Source organism: Peromyscus eremicus, chromosome 11, assembly GCF_949786415.1.
Source record: "Peromyscus eremicus chromosome 11, PerEre_H2_v1, whole genome shotgun sequence".
In the NCBI taxonomy this organism is placed as follows: Eukaryota; Metazoa; Chordata; class Mammalia; order Rodentia; family Cricetidae; genus Peromyscus; species Peromyscus eremicus.
In genome coordinates, this window is record NC_081427.1 from 52095418 (window position 1) to 52122546 (window position 27129).

Genomic DNA, 27129 nt, shown 5'->3' on the forward strand with positions numbered 1-27129 from the left:
CCAGGCTGTCCTTGAACTCACAGCAATCCTACTTTAGCATTCTGAGTGCCTTAATTTTAGGGGTGCTCCTATGCCCTGCTTGTATTTTGATTTGTTTTTCCTTGATAGCCAGTGGTACTGAGCATATTTTCATATATATATTGGACATTTATCATCATTGGATATTCAGAATCTTATTATTAAAATTGGCCTGTTTTAAGTCTTTATGATCTTACGAATGATTTGTAAATATTTGTTATTTTGCTAGCTCCCCTTTTAAGTTTATTATTTTTTTTGATGATATTCTTTACACAAAACTTTTTAGTTTTGATAGACTCTCATTTGTCTGATTTTTCTTTTGTTTTTGTTTTTGGTGTCTTATCAAAGAAAGTAAATGTTCTCCATAAAAGTTGCTTTTTCTTTTTAATCATTTCCCCTCTTAGGAGCCAAGGTCTTACTGTATAGCCCACGCTGGCCTGTAAATTGTGATCCTCAGCCTTTTGAGTGCTGTGATTACAGGCATATGAACTACCTTCCCACGTCCCTTACATTTTCTCCATGCCAGTGCCAAAATGAGTTGACTGTACGGGTAATGGTCATAGCTCGTTGGTGGAAAGCTTCCTCCTTATGATGCACAAGGCCCTGGGTTTGGAGACTGGGACTGGAGATGGCTCAGTGGGTAGAATGCTTGCACAATCATGGGGACTTGAGTTTCTGGATCCCCAGAACCTGTGCCAGAACCCCAAGCATGGTGGGTGTACACATGTAACCCCAGTGCTGATAAGACAAAAATAGGCAGCTCCCAGGGGTTCACGGGCCAGCCAGTCTAGGTGAAATGTCAAGCTCCAGTTCACTGAGAGACTGCTTCTCAAAAAAATGAAGAGTGATAGAGGAAGATACCCGCTGTTGACCTTGGACCTCCTTTCATGGACAGGCATGTACACTTAGGATAGGCGAGTATTCCAGTGTGCACACACAAGGAGTGCAAGTGTCTTGCATACTCTTGCATGCAACACATACACAGACAGACACACAAATTGGTCATAAATGTGAACATTTATTTTTGGAGTCTCATTTGATCTCATTAATCTATATTTCTGTCGTTACACCCATACCCCACTGTCTTTTTATTTTCTTTAATATTATAGTAAGTTTTGATTGTGAAGTACAGATTCTCTAACTTTGGTCAAAATCATCTTGACTAGGTTCTGTGTTTCTTGCATTTCCATCTGGTTTTCAGGATTATCCTTTAGGATAGCCCTAGTGCATGGTAGAATAAGTTTTAATTTTTGCTAGCCACCTGCTAGGGCTTTGAAGAGTTGCCCCAAATCTATAGACCAGTTTCAGGGAATTTTTTGATCAATGCAATTGTAAATCTTCTTTTTTCCTTTCCTTTTCTTTTTTTTTGGGTGGGTGGGTGGGTGGGTGGTGGATTTTTCAAAACAGGGTTTCTCTGTAGCCCTGGCTGTCCTGGAACTCACTGTGTAGACCAGGCTGGCCTTGAACTCACAGAGATCCACCTGCGTCTGCTTCCCGAGTGCTGAAATTAAAGGGCGTGTGCAACCGTTGCCCAGCGAAATTGTAAGTCTTCTAATCAGTGAACATAGGGTATCTTTCCATTTCTTTCATGAATTTGGTAGTTTCTAGAGTGTTGGTGCTTTTTTGTCCAGGTGATTCCATGTGCTTTGGGGGTGTGAAACGCTACCTTAGGAAACCGTGAGTCACCTTAATTACAGTAAACCACAAAGGCCGCCGCGGCTGCTGCTGCTTTTTTCTCTTCTTGACTCAGGAATTCTCATTTCTTTTTCCCGAATGAGTCACTCTTTTGGGTTGGACTCTCTCCACTGTCTGCCTGTCTTTATTTTGAAGATGGAGTGTTTTCCTTGCCGGTGTAGGTTTTCGGAGCCTTGCTGTTACTGTTCAGGCCTGTCTGTGGTGAGGACTGAGAACTGGTAGAATCGGTGTGCCTATCTTACCACACGGCCATCTCTTGTAATCCTCTGGCTACTTGAAACCTATATTCTTTGAAAACAGATGTCACTGTGAGGTAGACAGCGGGAAGGAGAGCTGCTGTTACCCAGGAGTAGATAACCGGTACTGGCCTCGTATTCAAGTGTGCCCAGGCCAGTGTGCCACCTAATACATCTGCCAGGCACTGGTGCCGAGCCGTCAAGGGGAGGAGGCTTCATTGTCACAAGGCACTGTAAACAAAGGAACTTGCTAGATCAAAGGAGTCATTCCTCCATTTGGTCTAATTTATAGGTTGGCTAGATTCATATCGTTCTCCTTTATGTTAAGACAGATCCCCTATGGCCCAGCTTACATACAATGTAAAAAGAGTTGCCAAGCAACAGGGTTATAGGTGGGACTGAGTATCTAAAGCTACTTCTGAAATTGGCGTTTTCAGACTTACTTAGAAGTAAGACATTGAGGCAGGGCATATGTCTGTAATCTTAGCCCTGGGGAGGTATAGATGGGCAGACCAAGAAGTTAAGGTCGTCTTCAGCTACACAGAGAGTTGGAGGCTGGCCTGGGCTGTTTAAGACATTGTCTAAATAAATAAATAAATAAACAAGCAAAAACATTGTTGTCATTACTTTGCTGGCTATCTTCACGTATTTATAAAAGTATGGCAGCTACAGAGGCGCACATGATCCAGAACTCATCTCCTGTGGCTCTGAAGTGGGGTGCACACAGTTCTACCTTTTAGCAGGGTTTGAGCATGGAATCACTTGATGTGTGTCCAGATCTGTTTACGTGCAGCCAGGCACGCTTTGCATGTGTTTTGCTAGCTTTAGCCCAGTTGGTGAGGTTAGTTTTTATGATAGGACCAATCTGTAGCAATTCACTTTAGTTTTGTACCTATGAAACCACAAGTCCTCAGGCCCTTTGGTAAGGGTTTTAGCTCCTAGCAGGTGGATTTCAATTAAAGCAAATAAACTTAATTATGCCAATATCTTTCCTCTCCTTTTAGGCTATAGCCATCGTCCTGGGCTTCATGATTATCGTGGCTTTTGCTTTAATCGTTTTTTTTGCTGTGAAAACCCGAAGGAAGATGGACCGGTATGACAAGTCCAATATTTTGTGGGATAAAGAACATATTTATGATGAGCAGCCCCCCAATGTCGAAGAGTGGGTAAGTGTAAACAAAACGAAACACTTTTAACCTTTTATAAAATTTCCGGTGTCTGTCCCTAATTTTCTTTGTACTTTGTTAAACTTCATGCTTAGTGTTATTGTGTTTATACATTGCATAAATTGTCTGTTTTTCCTCAGAATTTTTAAAAGGTGGGTAAATGGAAATTGCTTTATTAAGGGGTGAAATTGTTTCTGTTCTCAGGGAGTGAGTAGATCCAGACTCTGGAAGGAATACCCACTAGGAAGTCACAGAGAAAGCCTGGCCTTTGCAGAGTGCAAGCAACTTCCCCCCACCCTTTATTTCTTTGCTTTACTGTTTTGGAGACAACACTGTTGCGCCCAGGATGGGATCGGCTGGGGTCAAGATTGGCAGAGGTGCCATGCGGTGGTGGTGGCGCACGCCTTTAATCCCAGCACTTGGGAGGCAGAGCTAGGCAGATCTCTGTGAGTTCGAGGCCAGCCTGGGCTACAGAGTGAGTTCCAGGACAGGTTCCAAAGAAAGATTGGCAGAGGCATTTTGGGAATGGTCACTGTTGGTAAACTTCTCAACTTTTTACACTGATAGCAGCATGGTAAACCACAGTGACTCATTCGGTATCCCATTTACATATCAAGTACTTCATGTGTGACGAAGACAGAGATTACGGGGTTTCTATTTTAGGAGGGAGGGTAATATACTGTGAATCTTAGCAGGCTTTAGCCAGCCAGTGATGGCTCACACCCTTATTCCCAGCACTTAGGAGGCAGAGGTAGGCAGATCTCTGTGAGTTTGAGGCCAGCATGGTCTACAGAGAGAGTTCCAGGACAGACTGCAAAGCTACACAGAAAAGCCCTGTCTCAAAAAACAAACAAACAAATATTACCAGGCTTTCTATGTGATGTTATTTTCTGAAAGCCTAGGAAGTCGATCTTTAAAAATATCTGAGCAAGCAAGCGCTGTGTGTGTGTGTGTGTGTGTGTGTGTGTGTGTGTGTGTGTGTGTATTCCTTTAACCCTAGCGCTCTGGAGGCAGAGACAGGCAGATCTCTGACTGACTCTTTTGAAATGCAGCTATAGAACTTGTTTTTTTCCCTACTTTTTCTTTACTGGGGACCGAACCCAAGGCCTTGAGTTTGCGTGCTAGGCAAGTTCTTTGCCACTGAGCTCTATCCCTAGGCTTTTGTGCTTGCTTCCTTTTTCGATCTTTGTAAATTTGTATGTAGTGAATTGTATGTGCGTTTCTGCTTGTGAGTGCAGGCATGTGCCCTTGTCATGGGTCTGTGTGGATGTCAGAGGATGTCCTCGAATTTTCCACGTCGCCATCGTCCTCGTTTGAGCCGGGGTCTCTTCGTACTGCCCTTGCCAGGCTGGCTTGCCGGGGGATGGGGGGGGGGGGGGCGGGGCGGTGGCGGCGGCGGTGGCTTCCTGGGATTCTCCTGTCTGCCTCCATCTTACCTTAGATTACGGACTTGCTACCGCATCTGGCTTTTATCTGGGTTCTGGGGACCTAAACTTACACTCTCATATTTCCAAGGCAAGGGCTTTACCCATTAGGTCATCTCCCCACACTCCTGTACTTCCCATTTTTTTGAGATAATATCTCCTTAACTTGCCCAGGTTGGACCTGAACTCATTTTGTAAATCTAAGCAAGTCTCCCATGTAGCCTGGATCCCAGGCCTTTACCACCAAATCTAGCTCTAGCCAGATTGATTTCTTGCCATGAAAATTAGTTGGGAATACTGGACTCTGGTTGACTCTAGGGTAGTGTTGTTGTGGCCACTGACAGTGGGGTATAGGAGGGCTTCAAAAGAACTGTTGGTTATTGGTAAACTAAAGTTCCCTTTAGCTCTAGCATTCTATTTTTTTTTTTTTGTTTGTTTGTTTTTTGAGACAGGGTTTCTCTCTGTAGCTTTGGAGCCTGTCCTGGACTAGCTCTGTAGACCAGGCTGGTCTCGAACTCACAGAGATCCGCTTGCCTCTTCCTCTCGATTGTGCTGGGATTAAAGGCGTGCGCCACCACCACCCGGCAACATTCTATTTTTTTTTTTTTTTTTTATTTTTTAGGTTTTCTGAGACAGGGTTTCTCTGTGTAGCTTTGGTACCTGTCCTGAATCTCTCTCTGTAGCCCAGACTGGTCTCGAATTCACTGAGATCCACCTGCCTCTGCCTCCTGAGTGTTGGGATTAAAGGCGTGCTCCACCACAGCCTGGCAGCTCTAGCATTCTAAATGCCAGAGGAAATCTGCAAGCTTAGAGGAAACTATTTCTAGCTAGTGAAAGAAAAAAAAAACAACAAACAAACCATGTTAAGAGAACCAGAAAGGGAGTGACTTATCTGCCACAAGCGATGGGCGCTAACCCTGTCTTCTGTAGGAAGCCATTTGCTCTGTGAAGTCTGAGGCTGCCTTGGAGGGAGTATTTTCTTTCTATCTTTAGCTCCAGGCGATTGAATAGGTCAGTCCATGGCGGACTGTGAAGTCAATGTTCTGCCGAAGTTTCTGGGTGTGTCGGTTTTCACTGGCTGTCGGGTTTGTTTACTTAAGGTTTCGAGAGGGCTTTAAAACAATAAATAAATAAGCCAGCTCAAGGGAGACCAGCACCAGTAATATTAGAGTCACAGTGACCTTTAGCCTCTCACCTGATTGACTGTCAGGGAGGTTTAATCAGTTATAGGTGTGTTTGATAACTTGGCAACAGGTAGTAAGTAACTCATGGAAGTGGTGAAGTGAAAGGTGGTTCTTTAAAGGGCAGTGCTTTTGGCTGGTAGTGTAGCTCAGTGGTAGAGTGCCTTGGGTGTTTTAGTCTCACATAATTTGTTTTTTCTTCTGGTCTTCCTTTGCCTGCCCAAGCTCATTCCGTTGAACTCAATTAGACATTTCAGTTCAACCCCAGATGCAGCCTTTGGCTCCCAGTTCTCTGCTCTTCTGTGCATTTCTCCTCAAGCAGCTTTCACTCTGCCCTTGGCCGCTGCGGTGGAGATGCATGTGAAGTGCAGCAGTCTTTGTCCTTTTGGTCTCAACAAAATATAACTACTTGGGCAGAGCGCGGATCAGAATTTGACTTTTATCCATGCATGGGGCCTTGAGTAAAGTCTCCAGTGCTGGGGGAAGTGGGGATCTTAGTAATTGTGGAGTGCTAAAACAAAAGACTTCTTGTATATTTACTGGTGGGGTGGGGACGGGACTAAAGTGAGTGTTATTCAATATGCCCTACACATTGGGATAGGTCTGAAAATGTATTACCATTCTGAATCTTGCCATGTCTTCTGGTTTAGGATCAGTCTCCATTCCCTAGATCCTTTTGCATATCTATGGGAACATTTGCAAACTTTTTTCTTTTCTTTTTTTCATTTTTTTGGTTTTTCGAGACAGGGTTTCTCTGTGTAGCTTTGTGCCTTTCCTAGAACTCACTCTGTAGCCCAGGCTGGCCTCGAGCATAGAAAACCTCAAAGCCAACCCCACAGTGACACACTTCCTCCAACAAGGCCATACCCACTCCAACAAAGCCACACCTCCTAATAGTGCCACTCCGTATGAGATTATGGGGGCCAGTTACATTCAGACTACCACACTGTTTTAAGTGCTGTTTTCCAGTGTTTAAAAGGGTTTCTTGTTTTTTTTTCTGCAATTCTAGGAATGGAATCCAGTGCCTTGTGCATTCTAGAAAGGTATTTTGCAGCTGGACGGTGATGGCAATCCCATCACTTGGGAGGCAGAGGCAGGTGGGTCTCTGAGTTTGAGGCCAGCCTGGTCTATAGAGTGAGTTCCAGGATAGCCAGGGCTACACAGAGAAACCCTGTCTCGATAAAAACAAAAACAAACAAACAAAAAATTAATGTGTGATAATGTATCTATCCATATACTAACTGTCTTGGTCACTGTTCTATTGCTGTGAAGGGATGCCATGACCAAGGCAACTCTTATAAAAGAAAAAAGCATTTAATTGGTAGCTTGCAGTTTCAGAGGTTTAGTCCATTATCATCATGGCGGAGAGCATGGCAGCACTCATGGCACTGGAACAGTAGCTGAGAGTTACATCCTGATCCACAGGCCGAGAGCGAGAGACTGGGCCTGGGGTGGGTTTTTGAAACCTCAAAGCCCACCCACCCTCAGTGACACACTTCCTCCAACAAGGCCACACCTCCTAATCCTTCTAATCTTTTCAAACTGCTCTGTTCCCTGATGGCTAAGCATTCAAATATATGAGCCTTCTGGGGGCCATTCTTATTCAAACCACCACACTCAGAGTAAGTGTAAAATTTAACTGTACACTTGAAGAATTTAGTCATTAGATATCAAGAAATTGCCAATTTATATATCGCTTGTGAATTGTATGACCATGGGATTTAATTTCCACACATTTACTTTTTTTCCTTTCTGATTTTTAATTAATTCTTTAAAAATTAAGATATAAATTACATCATTTCCCCCTTTCTCTTTTCTTTAATCTTTCATGTGTATTCCCCATACCCACACTTTTGCTGGTGGCATTCTCTTTGTGGACATCATTAAGCCAAACCTGGTTCTATTGTTGCTGTTAGGTTTTGTCAGTTTGGGGAATTTTAAATACTGGCTCTTGTTTGTGACAATTTGTAATAAGTTCTTAGTATAAAAGCGATAAAATTTTTCGAGGTGTGGTGGTACATACCTTTAATCTCACTCAGCACACTGGAGGCAGAGGCAGGGTGAACTCTGTAAGTTTGAGCCAGCCTGGTCATCCAGGACATCCAGGGCTGCATAGTGAGACCCTGTCTCTAAAAACCAAAAACAAGCAAATAAACAAATGTACTTTTTTTTTCGAATTTAACAAATGTACTTTTATTTGTGTGCGTGCAAAAGTGTGTGTGTGTGTGTGTGTGTGTGTGTGTGTGTACCTGTGGAGGCTATAAGAGGGCATTGGATGCAGGTGCTGGGCATGGAGCTCAAATTCCCTGGAAGAGCAGGAAGTGCTCATAACTATGGACTGTCTGCAACCCCTGTACCACATTTTCTTTATTCATTCACTAGTTGATGGACTATTAGGTTATTTGCATTTCTTTATGTTTATGTGTATGGGTGTTTTGCCTGCATGTGTGGCTGTGCACCGTATGCATGCCTAGTGCCTGCAGAGGCGAGTAGAGGGTGTCGGATCCCCTGGAACTGGAGTAACAAATGGTGTGGGGTGTTGTGTGGGTGATGGGAATCCTGGCTCCTCTGGAAGAACAGCCGGTGCTCCTGACTGCTGAGCCATCACTCCAGTCCCATTTACATTTCTTTCTTTCTTTTTTTTTTTTTGGTTTGTCTAGACAGGGTTTCTCCGTGTAGTTTTGGTGCCTGTCCTGGATCTCGCTCTGTAGACCAGGCTGACCTCAAACTCACAGAGATCCGCCTGGCTCTGCTGGGATTAAAGGTGTGCATCACCGCCGCTTGACTTCCCATTTACATTTCTTGAGTGTTGTGAGTAGCAGGGGAGTTAGACGTGCAAGTGCATGTGTCTTTTTAATAACCCAGTAGTGTGTTTCTTGGATCATGCTGGAGTTCTGTTTGTGAGGTTTTTAGGAACTTCCGTATTGTTTTTTATGTGGCCATACTGGTTTACGTTCCCAACACCTGTGCGAAGATTCCCTTCACTCCATATCTGTGCCTGCGTTTGTCTCTAAGCAACTTGTCTCCCGGGTGCCTAGGTTTTCAAAGCTCTGCGCAATCCGCTTACTGATTACATGTGGAATTGCTCGTTTTCCAACACCTTTTCCTGGTCTGGATGTTACCAGTCTTTATTTCCTGTCAATTTTTGTGAGTTTCATTTAAAAACATTTTGTGACGAAGCAGGTTTGTCTGCCGTTTGTGATCTTATCACTCCAATAGTGTGGCGGCTTCGCTTTCCTTTGGATTGTGCTGCCTTTTCTTCCTGCCATTCTTCTATAAAGCTTACCGTGTGCGTCCAGATTCCTGAGGTCTCTCTCCTTTGTCTGCCGGCTTCTTTTCAAGCCATCCAAGTGCGATGGACAGGGCTCTTGGTTTTTTATGTTCTTAGAGCCTCCCGTCTGTTCTTTGTGGTTCCTGTTGTGCTTTGTTCTGTCCTGTGTTTTAGAGTTTCCTCCTGCTGTGCTCCGGGGGTTGGGACCCAGATCCTCATACATACTAGACAAGTTCTGTTCACCGTGCCAGTCCCTAGCCTGTGAGGCTCACTCTCGATGATAGCGTGAAATAAGCCATAACTGAACCTCCTCCACGTGACCAAGCACATTGAACTTGTACCTCCTAAAAGCCTTCGTTTTTTTTTTTTTATGAAGGTTGACTTCTATTCTTCCCTTTTGTGAATACTTTTTTCTCTTTCTCTCTTTCTCTCTTCTTTTTTTTTGAGACAGGGTTTTTCTGTGTAGCTTTTAGAGCCTGTCCTGGATCTCTCTCTATAGACCAGGCTGGCCTCGAACTCACAGAGATCCTCCTGGCTCTGCCTCCTGAATGCTGGGATTAAAGTCGTGCGCCGCCGCCGCCACCACCACCACCACCACCACCACCACCACCACCACCTGGCTTTATGAACATATTTTGACCAGAGCGCTTATATAGAAGGTCAACAAATCATTTTCTCAGGGTGGGTATATAAAGTGTTAGAGAACAGAGAAGATTGGTGTTGAACCTGAATTTTATCAGCTGACAGCATTTTCATTCCTAGATTTCCAGTCACAGAGTGTGTGGCAAAGCTTGTTGGCTTAAGTATTTCACACTGTTGGGACCACCTTTTACTTGAGTTTGTTTTATTTCTAACTGGGACTTTAGGCACACAGAAGGAGATTAATACAATTCTTGGTTCATTATATTGTTATCTTTGGTACAGGCACAGCATTCTTGTTACTTTTGTTTGTTTCATAATGTACACTTAGGGACACACCTTCCCAACCAAGAATTACAATAATAACATCACTTTATGCTATTCTACACATATTGTACTTTCTCATCTATTTGCTCAACATCTCCTGTAAAGAGACCTGTTTTGAGCTGAGTGGTGTGTTGTGTGAGATGTGTGTATGTGTGTGGGGGTATCCTTGTATAGATTGTCTTATCTATTAAAAAATTATTAAAAAATCCGATACTAGATTAATGAGGTTCATCCACATTGTTGTCTTTAACTAGAGACAACAGTCTGATCCCCTGTATTCCAGAATTTCATGACACTTTAGCCCCTGTCAGTGGACTTTTATATTATTAAGAGCAGCATTGCTAGACTGGCGCTATATAGCTGTTGTAGAGTGTGCCTAGTGTGCTGCGTGTGATCCACAGCACAGCCACAACGCAAAACAGAAACACCAGTGGTCTAGCTAGGGACCTTTTGACTCACCCATGCTTGTGCAAATTTCTCTTGGACCTAGACCTACGTGTGGATCTCCTGGGGTGAAGGGTTTGTGAGCACACTTTATAAAATAATGATAGACATTTTCCAAAGCTTGCCCACTTACTATCTCAGCAGCAACTCTTGATGTTGTTAGACTTTATGTTTGTCTGTTAACAGCAGAACTGTATCACTATTGTCTTTGTGTGTGTGTGTGTGTGTGTGTGTGTGTGTGTGTGTCTATATATATGTATATATTTGTTCATTGGCCCCGATGTGTTTTCTTTCTACTTTACATTTTAGCCACTGTTGAGGTAGCAAAAACCCAAGCAGTGTCTCTGATGTCTTGATTCTCGTAAGAGTTTTGCTGAGGGCAAAGGGCAACTTTTATGAGGTCTGAGATAGTCTAAGCTCCTTGTTTGATGTTTGTGTGTCATGCACAAGTGACTAAGTGTTGTAGATATGACAAGCCAAAGTGCCTCCCTCACCTCAGTTATAGGGACTTGTTCCTTCTCTGCCATTGTCCTGATTGTGACTGAGGTGCTTCTCAGTGGTGGAAACTGCAAGCTGGGACCTGGTCAGTGTGCCACCTACATACAGGTCAGGCTCTTGAGGAGATGGAGGCAGGAAGAAGGCTTGAATCCAGGAGTTGAAGGCCAGCCAGAACAACACAGTGAGGCCCGTCTCAAAAGACAAACAACAAACAGGAACAAAAAAGAACACCAAAAAGGAACCCCAAATGTTCTTGGATAGTGAATGCATTTCCTTGCAAGTACTTGGGGTTATTTTTCCCACACGTAGGCATACAGGACAGAAAACCAGGTTCTGGTGAGTTTGTTTATCAACAATTGGCCAAGCATACCCTTTGCTGTGGGCTGCAGTCCATAGGTAAATGGAGTAGTGGGATGCTTGGGGTCCCTTCCTTCCACCCCGATGTGTAATGCTGGCTTTTGTACTTCTTACAGAAGCAGTGTATTGGGGAATTGACATGAGTTCTGATCCTATTCCTTTAGCTTGGCTTTAGGTAGATGAATTCTGACCTTTAACCCACATGTTTGGTTGGAGAGACTGTCTGAATATGTGTGGACATCTCTGATTCCATATTCCCTGGCAAGCAGATGAATACCTTTGCATCTCTCTTTCTATGCATTGGTGTTGGACCTGCATGTCTTTGTAAGGGTGTTGGATCCACTGGAACTTGAATTACAGACAGCTGTGAGCTGCCCATGTGGGTGCTGGGAATTGAACCCAGGTCCACTGGAAGAGCAGCCAATGCTCTTAACCACTGAGCCATCTCTCCAGCTCCAAATGTAATTTTTAAAAAGTTTTTACATGCACTGGTGTTTGACTTGCATGTCTTTGTGAGAGAGTTGGATCCACTGGAACTTGAATTACAGACAGTTGTGAGTTGCCATGTGGGTGCTGGGAATTGAACCTGGTTCCTCTTAACCACTGAGCCATCTCTTCAGCCTCGCATCTCTGTTTCTTTGTGCAGTTATTTTGTCTGCCTCTCAAGACTGGTGTGAGATGTAGCTGATTAAAAGTATGGTTGTCCAACTTCAGGGATTTGGAAAGGAAAATAGCTGATTATACGCAGAAGAATTTTGATGTATGTCCTAGTTATAGGTAACAGAAGCAACTTGAATTTGCTTGGGTAAAGAAAAGAATTTATTTAAAACACATGAAACCTTCGAAAGAGTTGAAACAACTTCGCCTCAGAGGGCAATGTCGAGGCTGTGTATCAGTGATAGCTAAAATCAGGGATTTTCTAAAGGTGCTTAGGACTTGGGTGCTCACCTTGATCTCTTCTTGCCTGGGTAGGCTTCACTTGGGAACACAGGCAGAAAGCAGACACTTGGAGTTCTTGAGATTTTTTTTACTTTTTTTTACAAGGTTGTATGTAGCTCAGGTAGCTAAGGATGATCTTGCATTTATGATCCTCCTGTCTCTACCTTCCAAGTGCTGGGATCCTATGTGTTGCTACATCCAGCTTGATTATTTCATACTAATTCTTCTCAAACAGGCTGGAAAGGGACCATGCGTGGCTGAGTTAGGTTGGGTCACGTGGCCTCCTTGCACTAACCTTCTGTGGCCACGTGGTATGGCATTTGTATAGAATGAGAAAAGGGTTTCTAGGAACACATGCTGAGTGGACAGTATGCACTGTAAATATGCTATTTGAATTAATTGTGAATTCCCCCTTTGTTTTGGTCTGGAGTCGTCTGAGCAGGTGTAAGTTCAGGGTACAATATGAATCGCTTACAGTGAGTAGTTTGGAGTGGGTTTGTTGGCCTCTCTTGTTGAGGCCTCCATGTTCCCCTGATCCCTTGCCTGATAGAGCAGGACCTTTTTATAAGAGCAAGCACGATGCTCTAAGGAGTTGAGAGTGACAGAGGGGGACTGCTCGGCTATGGGTGTTAGCGATGAGTTGAGAAGGACGAGCACCCTTGATTCCTCAAAGATGGAGTAATTTATGCTGATTTTCCGTTCGAATCCCATACCAAGCCTGCAGTTTTAGAAAGTTTAGAAACTATAGGAAAATGTGTGTTCACTTTCTCTGGTTAAATACAACAGTACTGGCTCTGGAGAGGTTTACACCTCTATGGTAAATATTTAAAAGTTGATTGTGAATGTTATGCTTGAGATCAGCTCTTTTTTTTTAATTTTTAATTTTTCTGAGGCGTGTGCCACCACGCCTGGCCTCAAGATCAGTTTTTATTGCTGCATTATCTAATGAGGTGGCAATTGAAAGTCAGAGCTTGAGTTTCAGGTTGCCCTGCCGTAGTTAAAGAGTCTGAGATGGACAATGAAGATCTGAGAGGCAGGCACACCACAGTGGTAGATGGTGGCTTGCTGTGGTGACAGATGGCCTCAGAGGCTGCTTCCTCAAATTCTCGCTAGTGTAGGGCGTCCAAATGACTTGGGTTTGAATTTTATAACTTAAAAATGTTGACAGAAGAGTTAAAACAAAATAAAGAGCCACGAAAGTGTAGAGTTGGGACAGGATTTGTGCAGCTTGGACCTTGTTGCTTGTGGTCATTCCAGAATAGTTTGAGTGTCCTAGACTTCTGATGAGGGTTAGTTCTCTGTAAACAGGGAAAATAAACTGGTGTAACAATGAAAGGCCAGCCAATATAACCATATCCAGTAATTTTTAAAACAGCTTTATAGAAGTATATTTGACACATAATAAACTGTACATATGCACTGGTGCCCCTTGATTTTATATGGGGGGGTTATATCCTGATAAAATCATTGTACATTGAAATTATCAGTAAGAAATACATTGAATACACCTGCACCCAATACCCTTCAGTTAGGACAGTAATAGTAACAGTAACAGCTTGGGTAAGAGTATCCAAGATGTAAGTACACAAATGTATCATTGCAGTGTGGCTTACTCCTATCTGCTCTGCTACAACCTTACAGTGAAAACAGACATTTTCTTCAAGGCTTTCCATGTCACCACCCCTAGCATGCAGAGGTACATAGTGGGAGACAAATGATGGCCAGGCTAGGGTGACCAGGCAGTATCGGTCATCAGCATTAGACAATGGACAAGACTTGAATAGCTTTTTCACTCTTGCCCGGTACAAGCGTTCTTGCCTATACCATTGGTAACTAGACTCTCACTGTGGAAAAGATGACATGGTTGTCGATGGTCTCTGGTGGAACAGAATGTAACGGAAGTAACAGCAACCTGTCTGACTTTCTGAACCACCCAAGTGGTGTAGTACAGTAGGCCCTGACTGTTCCAGCGCTGCTGTGACTGGAGAGGGGTCAGAGGACAAGAAAAGGCAGAACGTTCTTGAGAGCCTAGTTTAGAGAGGTCTGTGGAGGAGGAAGAGTTTGTGTTAGAGCTAGTGAGTGCTTTTGTGGTTCTCTGAAAGCTGGAATTCCTAGATTTCCAGCACCAAGAGTTAATGTTTCTAAACTCAGCCATGTGGATAGGTGTAATGATCTAAACAGCACAGAACATCTGTCCGGTCAGCGGCTCTCCTCCTCGCTGCCGCCATCAGAATCCCCAAGGGGGGGCTCATTAGAGCAGTTTTCTCTGTCCTACCCTCTAGTTTCTGATTTAGTGGGTTTGGATTGGGGTTGAACAGATAGGGTAGGTGTGCTCTTCTGGGGAGCATGATTTGAGAACCCCTGTTCTCTGAAGTCTAGCTCCAGCTGTTACACTGCAGGCCTGTTTAGCCTTCGAGTTAATGCAGGTGGAAGTCCTTGCTGCACCACGGCATACTTTGTATGCTGTACCGTAGCAAATGAAAGGGCACTGAGGGGCATTAGGAAACTGAACGGTGTTTGGAACATCAGGTGGTGGCTGCCTCAGGGTCTTTCTGGCTTTTCAGCTCTCCTGTAAAGGAACCGTAGCCTCAAGTACCTCTGTCTTAAAAAATGGCCTTCACCAGGATTTCCGTTTCCGCAGCAAGAAACCCTGGATTAGATAACCAATAAGGTTCACCCAGTGAAAATAAGGTTTCTCCACCTTGCCTGCTCCCAGACTTCTGATAGCTCCTGACTTGCTTCCAAAGCACTGATAGCCACTGACTTAGAATTTGTCTTTGTTGGTACATGGACAGTTTTGTGGGGCCGCATTCTGCTGGTGCCGAGCAAAGGCCTTAGTGCCGTGGAGCCACATAAGCCAATCAGTTGTTTCAATTTGGTCTGTGACCGACCGCTTCATTTGTGGGATTGGTCCCCTGGGAACATTTCAGATGACCCAAAGTGTGAAAAGAAAAAAAGGGAAAGGACTTTGAGAAGGCATTTGGAGCTTTTTCAGGGGTGAGCATCTGCGGGTATAAAATACCAGGGAACGGGAAAAACAAGTCAGACCACTTACTGTTGAGGACTTGCGAGGATAGTAGCTCGTGAAGGTGGGTTGGGCAGGTTGTAAAACTGGAGATGGCACTTTGAGATTAGGCTGCTTCTCTCTGTGCAGGGATATCTCTCCATTTCCCCTACCAAGCAGGAAGAGGAACCCTCTGAGGGTGGAGTTCTCACAAGCACTAGTGACTAAATTCTGTGTAAAATTACTGCTCTCACAAAGTTAGACAAGTAGAGGTTTTGCCTTGTATCTCATTAGGGCACAGTGAGTTTAAGCGCCCCCCCCCACCCCCCCGAATGATTTTCTTTGTTTCAGGGATGGGTGAAAGTACCTAGACACAATGCACACCTCAAGCTGAGGTTGAACTAGAAGGGACAAGACTTAGATTTCACAGCAACCATTCCACCTTCTGGTTGGCTTTGAGCAGGTTGAGTTGAGTTTCCTCATCAGAAACTATTGATAATCCTATCTACCTGGGTGGTGCTAAATAAACATGATTAGACTGCTTGGCACATGATAGACACTCACCAGGAGAAGTTCCCTTTCCTTCTTAGAAGTAGAGGGCTTTCGTCCTATCTCTAGACTGGCTGGATGATGGGTCCAGCCTGATGGCCCACAGGTGAACTTGGGAGGAAGGCAGAGGAGAGGAAAATGGAGGATGGCCGTCATGGCAGCATCACACTCACAACAAACGACAGGAAACCGATTTTGATGAGGAAAAAGTGTTTTCCATGGGGTTGGGGATTTAGCTCAGTGGTAGAGCGCTTGCCCTGGGTTCGGTCCTCAGCTCTGAAAAAAAAAGAAAGAAAAAAAAGTGTTTTCCGCAACCTTTGAGCTTTTTGTTGGCTCTGACTTGAGGGGGCCAGGGTGGAGAAGATGGGGTTCACGGAACCCTGTTGCTCTATCTCGTTTCCACTGAGGAAGGCAGAGACTGGGGAGCACCCTGAGCCAGCCCTGGTTGCTCTGAAGCCAAGTCCTCTTTTTGTTTTCCTTCTGCCATTCCCCAGGGTGCAGGATGTTTTCATTAACTCTCTAGGAGGGAGCAGGGGGAAGGTTCAATGAAGTCACAAGGTTTTGTTCACAGGTGACATAATTGGCATCCTTCTAATGAGTGTAATTAAATTTTGAATAAAATCTGTCCTCACCATAATTCTTTTTTTAAAAAAATTGATCAATAGTTTATTGGTTCATCACACCATTCCACCACCCCCACCCCGTAGTTACCTCTTGTATGGCTCTTTGAAATAATATATTGTATTTTGACTTGTCAGAAAAAGTTCTTTTTTGAGGGGGGAGGGGGAGGGTCTCACTAGATAGCCCCGGCTGTCAGGCTGGCCTCGAACTCACAGAGGTCCACCTGCCTCTGCCTCTCAAGTGCCAGATACAGTCTGTTTTCTTTTTTTTTTTTAATTGGAATATGTACCTTTTCTTTTTTTTTTTTAAATTGGAATATGTACCTTCTTATTGATGTACCCTGTGTACCTCCAAAAATTAATTATTCTATTCTTTAAACTTGTTTGTGTGAGATAGGTTTTTGAGATAAACCATTGAATTTAATCTCAAGAGTGAGTCTGAGGTATTCCTTGGTTGGCTGGACTCTGTTGTGTGGATTTCCATTTCCTTTCTCTGTCAGTTCTGTTTCATGCATGAAGACCCTGGGGTAGAGGCTTGGCCCAGGGCTTGCCGGAGGCTGCTGTGGAGTGATGAGCCCAACATTTGGCCCTGGGAATGATGACCCTTAAGTTTTTCTTAGTTGTACTTTCGCTCTACGTTCTTTGCCTCTAGTTCCCCAGGAAATCCTTTTCCAGCAAGCTCTGGGCTTCTTTTTACTCCACTTATTAATTTGTGTGTGTATGTGTGTGTGTGTGTGTGTGTGTGTGTGTGTGTGTGTGTGTGTGTATGTATGTATGTGTGTGTATGTGTCTCTGGGTGCACCTGTGACACAGCATGTGTGTAACTCAGAGGGACAGCCTGTGGGGTTTGGTGCTGCCCTTCTACAGTGCGGGTCATCTTGAAGGCCAGGCTCTGGGCTCCTGACCTGTGCAGACACTAGGCGGGGCTTTGGAGACTCCGGGAGCAAGGCTGCCCACATTACCGTTTTTATTAGGTCTAGGTCCTTGGGAAAGTTATCCAGTCCCTTGAGCCACAGCTTCCTCATTTCTGAGAGAGGTGTCATACCTGTAAGACTGTGCCTGGGAAGCGATCTGCTGTTGAGCGTTGTTAGCAGGCCAGTCCCGGGTTGGTGGCCTGTGAATAGTCCGTTGTCTCCAGAAGTTAGAGATAAGTGAGTGAGCCGTTGCGTGAGTAAGCGACATCGTGGCAGTGAGTAGGTGCCCTGGCTGGAGTTTATAGAGATAGATGTGGGGAGATAGGAGACTTTGTACCTCACCCTGCAGGGACTTGAGTGAAAGGCCACTACAAGATGGCTGCACTTGAACCAAGATTTAGAGCCCAGTGAGGGATTAGCAGGCAAAGAGAGGGGGAAGGGCATTCCAGGCAGTGCGAAGCCTCCAGAAAAGTTCCTGCTGGAAGAAGGGAAAGGAAGGGGAGGGGATCCTGGAGAAATGTAAGACAGGCTTTTAAGGAAAGGAAGCCTTTTATACTTCTGATGAGGTCTCTAGAGTAAGAGCAGGCCTTTGACTTGGCCAAGCTATTGCCTGAGAGGGTGTTGTGTTCCATTGTAAGGAATTCAGTGGGAGCCAAGAATGGTCCCCACCCAGGCCCCCTGCAGTGGAATCTAAGTACACTCCCTGGAAACCCACCTGCTGGCTTGGCCCTGGCCCTGAATTCCACTTTCGGAGGGAAATGATCCCATTCCTTTCTAACCCTGAATATGAAACAATGAAGAAAATCACTGAGTACTCTCACAGCAGAGAACACGAACTATAAGGTGTACCTATCGCAAAGATGCTGGTAATAATTGCAAGAGTATAAAACAGCAGAATAATCCAATTACAAGTTTGCCATTACTTGCCAGTTCTGTGGGGGAAAAATGCTCAATTGGATCTAAAGGATTTTTGTTTGTTTGTTTTTCGAGACAGGGTTTCTCTGTGTAACAGTCCTGGCTGTCCTGGAATTTGCTCTGTAGACCAGGTTGGTCTCGAGCTCAGTGAGATCGCCTGCCTCTGCCTCCTGAGTGCTGGGAACAAAGGCGTGTGCCACCACCACCTGGCCTAAAGGATTTACTTGTATCCAGTGTATTAGGAGTTAGTATTACTGTGTCCAGAAGACATTGTAGTAGATAAGAGTCTTCCTCATGCCCTTTAATCATTCAAACATCCTTATGAAGTGAGTAATTGCCCCAGTTCATGCAGGCGAGGACAGTGAGATCTGGAGGCATCCAAATAGCCCGATGCCATTATTCTTTTCTAAAGATTTATTTTTAGTGTGTGTGTAAATGTGCACACATGCATGCAGATGTCCACAGCGGCCAGAAGACAGTATTGGATCCTTTGGAGCTGGATTTATAGATAGATGGTTGTGAGCTGCCTGATGTGGGGTGTTGGGAACTGAACTTGTTTCCCCCCATTCCATATATGAGCTGCTTCTGATATGGATGAGATAGGTAGGTGGGTGTAAAATAATTACCGTAGCTAATTTTTTCACTTAATTACATTCTGAGCTAAATGACTATTAGCTATATTATATTGCAATAACTTTTCCCCCATTTCTTTAACCCTTTCAATTATGAGTAAATTATGGCGTGGTCTCTTGAGTTTTTTTTTTTTTTTTTTTTTTTTAAGGTTAAGAATGTGTCTGCGGGCACACAAGACATGCCTCCACCACCATCTGACTATGTGGAGAGAGTTGACAGTCCGGTGGCCTACTCCTCCAACGGCAAAGTGAATGACAAGCGGTCATACCCAGAGTCTTTCTATAAGTCAACACCATTGTAAGTAGCCCCTTAATTTGATAAACATTTGTTTAAAGAGGAATGTTGGCTTATTGCTTTGTGCCATCCTCCCTCACACTGTTGGGAGTCACAAGAGTGAGAGGTGACAGAGTCATTCTCCTTTAAAAAGTATCTACCAGCACCCACAAAAGCTGGACAAACCCTCCTTCCTGTTACAGCGATCTTTACTGGAGGCCTAAGTGCTACTTAGAAGCTCAGGATGAGGAGGATGAAACTCCTTCCTTTCATCTAATTGTATTGAAAGGCCAGGTATGTGGCTTTTCGTTAGGAGTGGGGGTCTGCGCTCTGCTTGGAGATGTGTGGAAGTTAACTGAATGGAGGTATGTGCTCCACTTAGCTTTCTCCCTTTGCCTGTGAATATTTGGTCTCACAAATAAACAGACAGGAAAGGGTGCACCTCGATCAGCTCTATCCACACACGCCTGTTAAACTAGAACACACTATTTGAATTCCGGAATTTGGGTTATTTGTGTTTTTCACCGTTTAACAAAATACCCAAGGCAGATTTACTTTGTAAACCTCGTAGTTGGGGAGATAAGAACACTGGCCCCTGATTGGCTCTGGTGAGGACCTCGTAATGATGACAGCATCATGGCAGGGGCATGTGTGGAGTGAGAGAGGGCGAGTCACGGGTTGAAATGTACCTCAGTCCTCTTGAAGGGGAACACTCTTAGGGACCTTGAAAACCTCCCAGTAGGCTCCACTGCTTAGAGGTCCACAGTGCCACCCAACATCGCCATCATAAGGACTAAGCCTGGCATGACTGAGCTCAGGGAGGATGCACTGGGAGCGCATCCAGAATTAGCATTTCCTTTCTGCTTCCCATGTTGCTGGTGTGTGTGGCTCTCACAGTTAATGTGTGCTGCCTCCCCATCATACTCACCTAACTCCGTCTTGAGTAACTAATAATTTCATGTGTATTACCATCTATTCCTTTAACAAAAATAAGATTTACATTAGGCAGTACGGGGAGAAATAGGGGTGAATATGATCAAAATGTACTGAATGAAAATTTAAAAGAATTAATAATTCTCTAATAATATTTTAAAAAAAGATTTATTTTATTTTAAATTACGTGTGTGTGTGTGTGTGTGTGTGTGTGTGTGTGTGTGTGTGTGGCAGGTGCCAGTGGAGGCCAGGTGTCAGGTCCCCTGGAGCTGGAGTGACAGATGGTTGTGAGCTTCCTGATGGGGGTGCTGGGGACTTGACTTGGGTCCCCTGGGAGAGTGGCAGGCACTCTTCATGGCTGAGCCGCCTCTCCAACCCGGACTGTTGTTTCTCCTCCTTCACTAAAAGCCTTTCATCAGAAAGGGAGGATTCTAGTAAATCTGTTTTCAGTCCTGTATGGTCTTGAACACCAGGAATTCATACAACGCCAAGCTAAGTACTCCTGGGAGTACACCTTCACGTTCTCACCGAATTCACCAAACAAAGGCGGGCGGAAATGCAGAACAGTCGCTCCAAGGCCACAACAACAGTGAAGGCAGATGAGGGAAGTGGTAACTAAGTTAAATACCTTCTTACTTCAAGAAGGAAATACCGGACTGGAGAGATGGCTCAGAGGTTAAGAGCACTGGCTGTTCTTCCAGAGATCCTTAGTTCAATTCCCAGCAACCACATGGAGGCTCACAACCATCTGTAATGAAATCTGGCTCCCTCTTCTGGCCTGAAGGGATACATGCAGGCAGAACACTGTATACATAATAAATAAATCTTGAAAAAAAAACCCATCCTGCCTTAATAATAATAATAATAATAATAATAATAATAATAATAATGTGTAAAACAGTAAAGGTACTCTGATACTTAACACCAACCTCTGGCTTCCACGTGCATGTATGTACACACAGGTGCACATATACAAACACATATGCACACAATTGTGAGCATGCGAAGAATTAGCTGTAGGAACTTAGTGTATATATGCGAAAAAACATTCTGGTCCTAGTAAATAAAATTTAAAAAAAGAAGAAGAAGGAAATACCAGGACACAGTCACAATCAGATCAAAGCAATGTCCATTATCTGGGATTCACTCACAGTCTTCCGGGCTCCTCCAGAGGGCTTTGGTCTCTTCTCCAGCTCTGCCCCTGCAGCACACACAGCTTGTCTTCAAAGCTTGGGCAAGCTCCACCCCACTGCTGCTGTTCTTGGTGGTCATCCATGGTACTGGCATCTCCAAAATGCTGGGGTCTTCTGCTGCACCTGGGCTGTCCTTTCACCCCTCCTGGAATCTCTTTGTGGAGCCAGACCTCAGCTTCTCTGCATGACCCCTTCAGTCCTAAGCCTTTGGCTGCCACTGAGGCTGTGCCTTCACCAGTGGTCTCTCCTGGCCTCTCACAGAGACGAACCTCAACTGCTCTCTATGACCCTTTCATGCCTTCAAAACCAGTGCCACCTGGGTGACTCTTAGACCACCAAATTCGGCTGCCAGCATGAGGTCCAACCATGGCTACCTCTGGCACACAGCTTCTCTGTGCCCTCTGGAAGCATTTCCCTGAAGATTTCACCTTAACGATGCTGGTCTTGTCTTGTCTTTTTTTTCCTTTTTTAAAAAACAGCTTTTATTTGTTGTACTATTTTATTGTGTAGGCCAGAGGACAGCTTTGGGGAGTTGGTTCTCTCCTGTCATGGATTCCGGGGATCACACTCAGGTTATCAGGCGTGCACAACAAGTGCTTTTTTCTGCTCTGCCATCCTGTCCGCTCTGTTTTGATTCTTTAGATGAGGCTTTACTGTGTAACCCAGCTGGTGTGAGACTCACTATAGAGACTGGGCTGGCCTTAAATTCACAACTGTCCCCCTGCCTCTGACTCCCATGGGCTGGCACTACAAGTGTGTGCTGCCACTTCCGGCTTATGGATTTACATCTTTGAGTGTCACCCAATTCTGCTTTTGTATTTTGAAATGATTTATGGCTGGTCTTGTCTTAATCACCACTAATTTCTCAGCTTCAGCTAACCAGCACTGATGATCCCAGTAACTAACTCAAAGTTTTTACTTGAGTGGCTCTGGTCTTTTGCTAATCACAACCGAGTCTTCATCCCCAACTGGCCAGAACTCCAGATTCTTCACATAAATGGCCGGAATCTTTGCTTTGCTTCCCTCTGAAACTTCCCAAGCCAGGCCTCCATCATCTGCACTGCCCTCAACATTCTTACCTTCAACGCTCCGCTAGAACAGCTCATCCTCCCCCAGATAATATGGTCAGGTCTGTCATGGCAATACCCCACTATCCTGGTACCAACTTGTCTTAGTTAGGGTTACTATTACTGTCATGAAACACCATGATGAAAGCAAGTTGGGGAGGAAAGGGCTTATTTGGCTTATGCTTCTATATCACTGTTCATCAGTGAAGGAAATCAGGACAGGAACTCATGGAGGACAGGAACCGGGAGGCAGGAGCTGATGCAGAGACCCTCACATAGACCAACTATAATCCAAAAGGTTTTATTTGAAGCCTGGCATGGTGGTACATACCTGTAGTCTTAGCCCTTGAGGAAGTGGAGGAAAGAGGATCAAGAGTTCAAGGTTATTCTCGGCTATATTGTGAATTTGAGGCCAAGACTGCAGGACACTCTGTCTCAAAAACAAACAAACCCCTTCAAAACGAAGAACAATAACAAAGGCTTGTTTTGCTGCCTCAGAGCAAAAAAGCACATACAGTAGCTGGTATTGTGGGTAGAGTGTCGAAGAACTTGTTAATCATTGACCCTCAAGAAAGCAGAGCATTAGCATAACATGTACAGCTACACTGGCTGAGTAGATTTCGACAGAAGAAATAAATACGGCCACCCCATCTCTCTCCAGCTGCACATCCATTCCCCAAAGCTTTAGGGCCAACGTTGCTTCAGTGTGGTTAGACTCCTAAGGTCCTGGCAATAGTGAGAACTGAGCCGCCCTAGAAACCAGTAAGCCTGGGAGATAAAATCTCAGCTTCTGGATTCTGTAAGTTGGAAGCAGTAGAAGGGGGGGTGGGGTGGGGAGGGCTGGAGACGCAGCTTGATGGTTGAGTGCTTGCCTAGCTATTCATGAGGCCCCAGGTAGTCCCTAGCATCAACCACAAAGGGGAAAAAGAAAAGTGTGAGAAGGGGGAAAAGCCTCAGACATTCTGACAGTTGGTTTGAGTAGCCAGGCGATAACTTAGGAAGCCTAGCCCTTGGTTCATTTCTGTTCTTACCGTTACAGAGCAAAGTAACAGTGTTTCTTTGTTTATTTCTGTTCTTACTGTTACAGAGCAAAGTAACACTGTTTCTATTACTCGGAGGTAGCGTGGGCTCCTCCCAACCCTTACTTTTTATTGCTGCATTGGGCTTTGTTTTCGTGCTCGTGGCAGGAACATTATACCCAATTTAAAATCTGATGCAACATGAAATAATTACATTAGAAACATAATAAGTGTTATGGTAAACATCCTGTTGATTCTACATGGCTTTCAGATCAACACAGAGAGAGTTAAAAGAATACTTAGCCAGAAGGTGGTGGCACACACCTTTAATCCCAGCACTCGGGAGGCAGAGGCAGGTGGATTTCTGTGAGTTCGAGGCCAGCCTGGGCTATAGAGTGAGTTCCAGGACAGGCGCAAAGCTACACAGAGAAACTCTGTCTCAAAAACAAAAACAAACACAAAAACAAAAACAAAAACAAAAAAAACCTTAATAAACTCCTTCCTTTGAATGGTGGGGGTTTAGACAGGGTCTCACTGTGTAGCCCACCCAAGGTGACCCAAAGATTCTCCTGCTTGAACCTCTTGAATGCTGGGATGCCAGGCATTTGCCGGCATACTCAAATCCAGGAAGCATTTTAGTTTAAATATTGTAGGTTTTCAAACTTTCATCTGGAAAGGATAAGTAACATAAAATTAATGTTGCAAAGAGCCTATCTCCACTGGGTAAGCTGAGTCTTCGCCTTCACACGGCATTCCAGGGGGCTGGAAGAACCTTCAGAAAAGAATTGTGCTCATTTTCCTGACATCCTTTTGTAGAGTCAGTCTCTGGCAGAGGGCAGATAAACACCTCTTATAACTTAGTTTGAACTCCCTAAAAGGAAGCATGAGATCCATTTTTCTTAGAAGTTTAAGCATGGGCCCCCTCCCGCCACCAGAGCTTTCAAGCTGCTTGTGTGTTTAGAGGGTTGTGAATTAGTGCCAAACCGAATGCGGGAAGCCAGGCAGCGTATGAGCTCCGCGGATGAGCTCCGGGGATGAGTGCCCCTGCGTGGGGGTGTCTCCCGGTGCTGCAGGGCGGTGGCGTGCTTGCTGGCCTCTGAGCGGTGGCCTGTGTTCTCACTAGGGTGCCTGAAGTGGCTCAGGAGCTTCCTCTGACTTGGCCTGTGGACGACTTCAGACAGCCTCGCTACAGCAGCAACGGTAACCCAGAGACACCTTCCAAAAGGGCTCCCACAAAGGGAAGAGCGGGAAGGTCGAGGAGAACCGAGCCGGACCACTATGAGACAGACTACACGACCGGGGGCGAATCCTGCGACGAGCTGGAGGAGGACTGGGTCAGGTAGGGCCTTGCTCCTTTTCCAGAGCCTCCTGAGCGTTCTGGTTGTCATCATGGAAGATCAGCCACGTTTAGGATTATTATCATCACGGCTGACCAGCCAGGTTTAGGGTTATTGTCATCATGGTGGACCAGCCAGGTTAAGTTATTGCCTTTGAAACTGGGGTCATGTTGCCATCTCATTTTCTGTCCCCCAAGCTTTGAGACAGTCTTGGATGTGTGTGTGTGTGTGTGTGTGTGTGTGTGTGTGTGTGTGTGTGTGTTGGTGCCCCTTTATAAAACAGAAGCGGAGGGATCTTTTTGGCTGTAACCATGTTTCTCTCACACGCACTTCTCCCTGAAATGCCTCTTCTGCCGGTAGACACTCAAGGAAGGCTTTCAAAGAAATAAAACCTGGGTTTAGGGGAATTGTGTTGGACTGACTATAACATTTCCAAGTCACGCACACAGGCTTTCCTCTGGCACTTCTCTTCAGGTTACACTTTCACGGTAAGCCCTGAGTTTCTTTTAAAGTTTAATCCGAAGAACTCCTGTGACAGTTTCCTAAGCAGTTAAGGAAACAGTTTAGTGTTGCAGCAGAAGTTATGGTTAAGGCCTTTGTCTCAGTGGCTGCTTTAGTCCACCACCGCCAAGTATACAGGTGTGAGGTGGAGCCTTGTCCTGTTAGGTGTTCTGACACTAGAATAGACATCAGAATCTTCTTTCCTTTCCTTTCCTTTCCCTTTTCCTTTTCCTTTTTGAGATAGGGTCTCTCTGTGCAGCCTTGGCTGTCCTAGAACTCACTCTGTAGACTAGTCTGGCCTCAAACTCAGAGATCCACCTGTCTCTGTCTCCCGAGTGCTGGGATTGAAGGCGTATGCCACCGCTGCCCTGCTCATCAGAAATTTTTGCAGTATGAAGGTCGGTTCATAGACCTTGCTTCCCAAGGTGTTAGGAGCATGGATATCTTGTCATCCCTTACTTATGATTTCCATACTTGGCATTCTTTGCCCACAAGAGTCTTACTGGCCTGGTTTACTCATCTATCTGTGAAATATTTGTCTAACTTGTATAATGGGACATTTAACTGAAAACTCTAAGAAGTCTCGAGTTTCTGTTTTCCTTTTAAGTAAAAGATATAATTTTTCTTTCTTTAAAATGAAGGCATTTTATTGACTGTGAGAGCTGAATTTTAAGTCCCATGGTCCACGAAGTTTCATCTTCCTGTGAAATAATTCCAAGTATTTTCCCAGTGGATGTTTTGATGTGTCAGCTTCCTATTCAAGGAATAGCTAACACATCCAGAGATACAGAAGCCATCTTCGAGATTGTCTATTACAGTTTCTTTATTTGGGTGGGGCAGTGTGTGTGTGTGTGTGTGTGTGTGCGCGCGCGCGCGCGCGCGTGCGCGCGCACAGGTTAGAGGATAATTTGAGGGAGTCAGAGTCACCCACTTCTCCTTACACCATGTGGGTCCTGGGGATTGAACTCATGTCTCCAGGTTTGGAGGCAAAGCACCTCTACCCGCTCAGCCATCTTGCTGGCTTCAGAATTCCAGCATTAATTCATCATATTTTCATGAATTGTCACATTATGCAGTTGTTCATTTATACAATGAACATGTTCTTTTTTGTTCTTTTTTTTTTTTAATGCTGGAGATTGAACCTCGGGTGTCACACACACTAAACACACACTTGAGTGCTGAGCTACGCCTCCAGCCTGTTTTGTGCATTTTTAATACATACTTTTCTAATGACAGAACAAGATAAGCTGTTTCCACTTGGGAAAAATAAGACCAAAAATAAACAAATAAACTGGTCTGAAGATGGTAGGTGGCGGCAGGAAACAGCCACTCCCAGCCAGCTGTTCTGTGGTGATCAAAACAGGCTTTGTGCTCCAGCATTTAAGACTTCCAACATAAGTGTTCTATTACCCTGTAGTATCATTAGTGAGAATCGGTGCATTCTTATTAACTGGGAACCTTAAATTTCATGACTTTCGCATTTATTTGTAGAGATACGAGGCGTATTTATTTAAAGGGAATGGTCATATAAAAAGTATAATCATTCTTTTTGTGTGGTAGTAGGGTTTGAACTCAGAACCTTGTACGTGGTGCCGGCAAATGGTCTGGCACTGAGCTGTGTCTTCAGGTCTGAAATCATTCCAGAGGGCTTCTGCAGAAGTTTTAGCAAGGGAGCACAGCCATGTGACCAAATGACGTTCTCCTTTGCAGAAGGACATCCCCTTGACAAGCATGTGGCTTTGGGAGGCGTGTGCGTAGAATGTGGAGGCGGGAAGGGAATAGCCGCTTAGCTAGTTACGTCAGACGGAGTGCCTGTGCAGCCAATGGGGTGTTATAGGCGGATCACCCTTACAGTCTCGGTAATGGTTCTTCGTAGAATTGAACTGCACCCCACCTCTGTCTCCTAGGACACAAAGAGACTATGGTTTCATACTCATTACATTCAGTGTGCTGTCTGTGAGGGGAGCCACCAGCTT

The 27129-nt window shown here is 44.7% G+C and overlaps 1 protein-coding gene across 2 annotated transcripts in view; it reads left to right on the plus strand.

Moving 5' to 3' along the window:
• Ocln (occludin) overlaps positions 1-27129 on the plus strand; it is a 52070-nt gene that overhangs the window by 15983 nt on the left and 8958 nt on the right. For both annotated transcript variants that reach the window (XM_059276549.1, XM_059276548.1), the window contains 3 exons: positions 2954-3115; positions 18979-19127; positions 24439-24654. In XM_059276549.1, coding sequence (XP_059132532.1) covers positions 2954-3115; positions 18979-19127; positions 24439-24654 — 527 coding nt within the window. The remainder of the gene's footprint in view (positions 1-2953; positions 3116-18978; positions 19128-24438; positions 24655-27129) is intronic.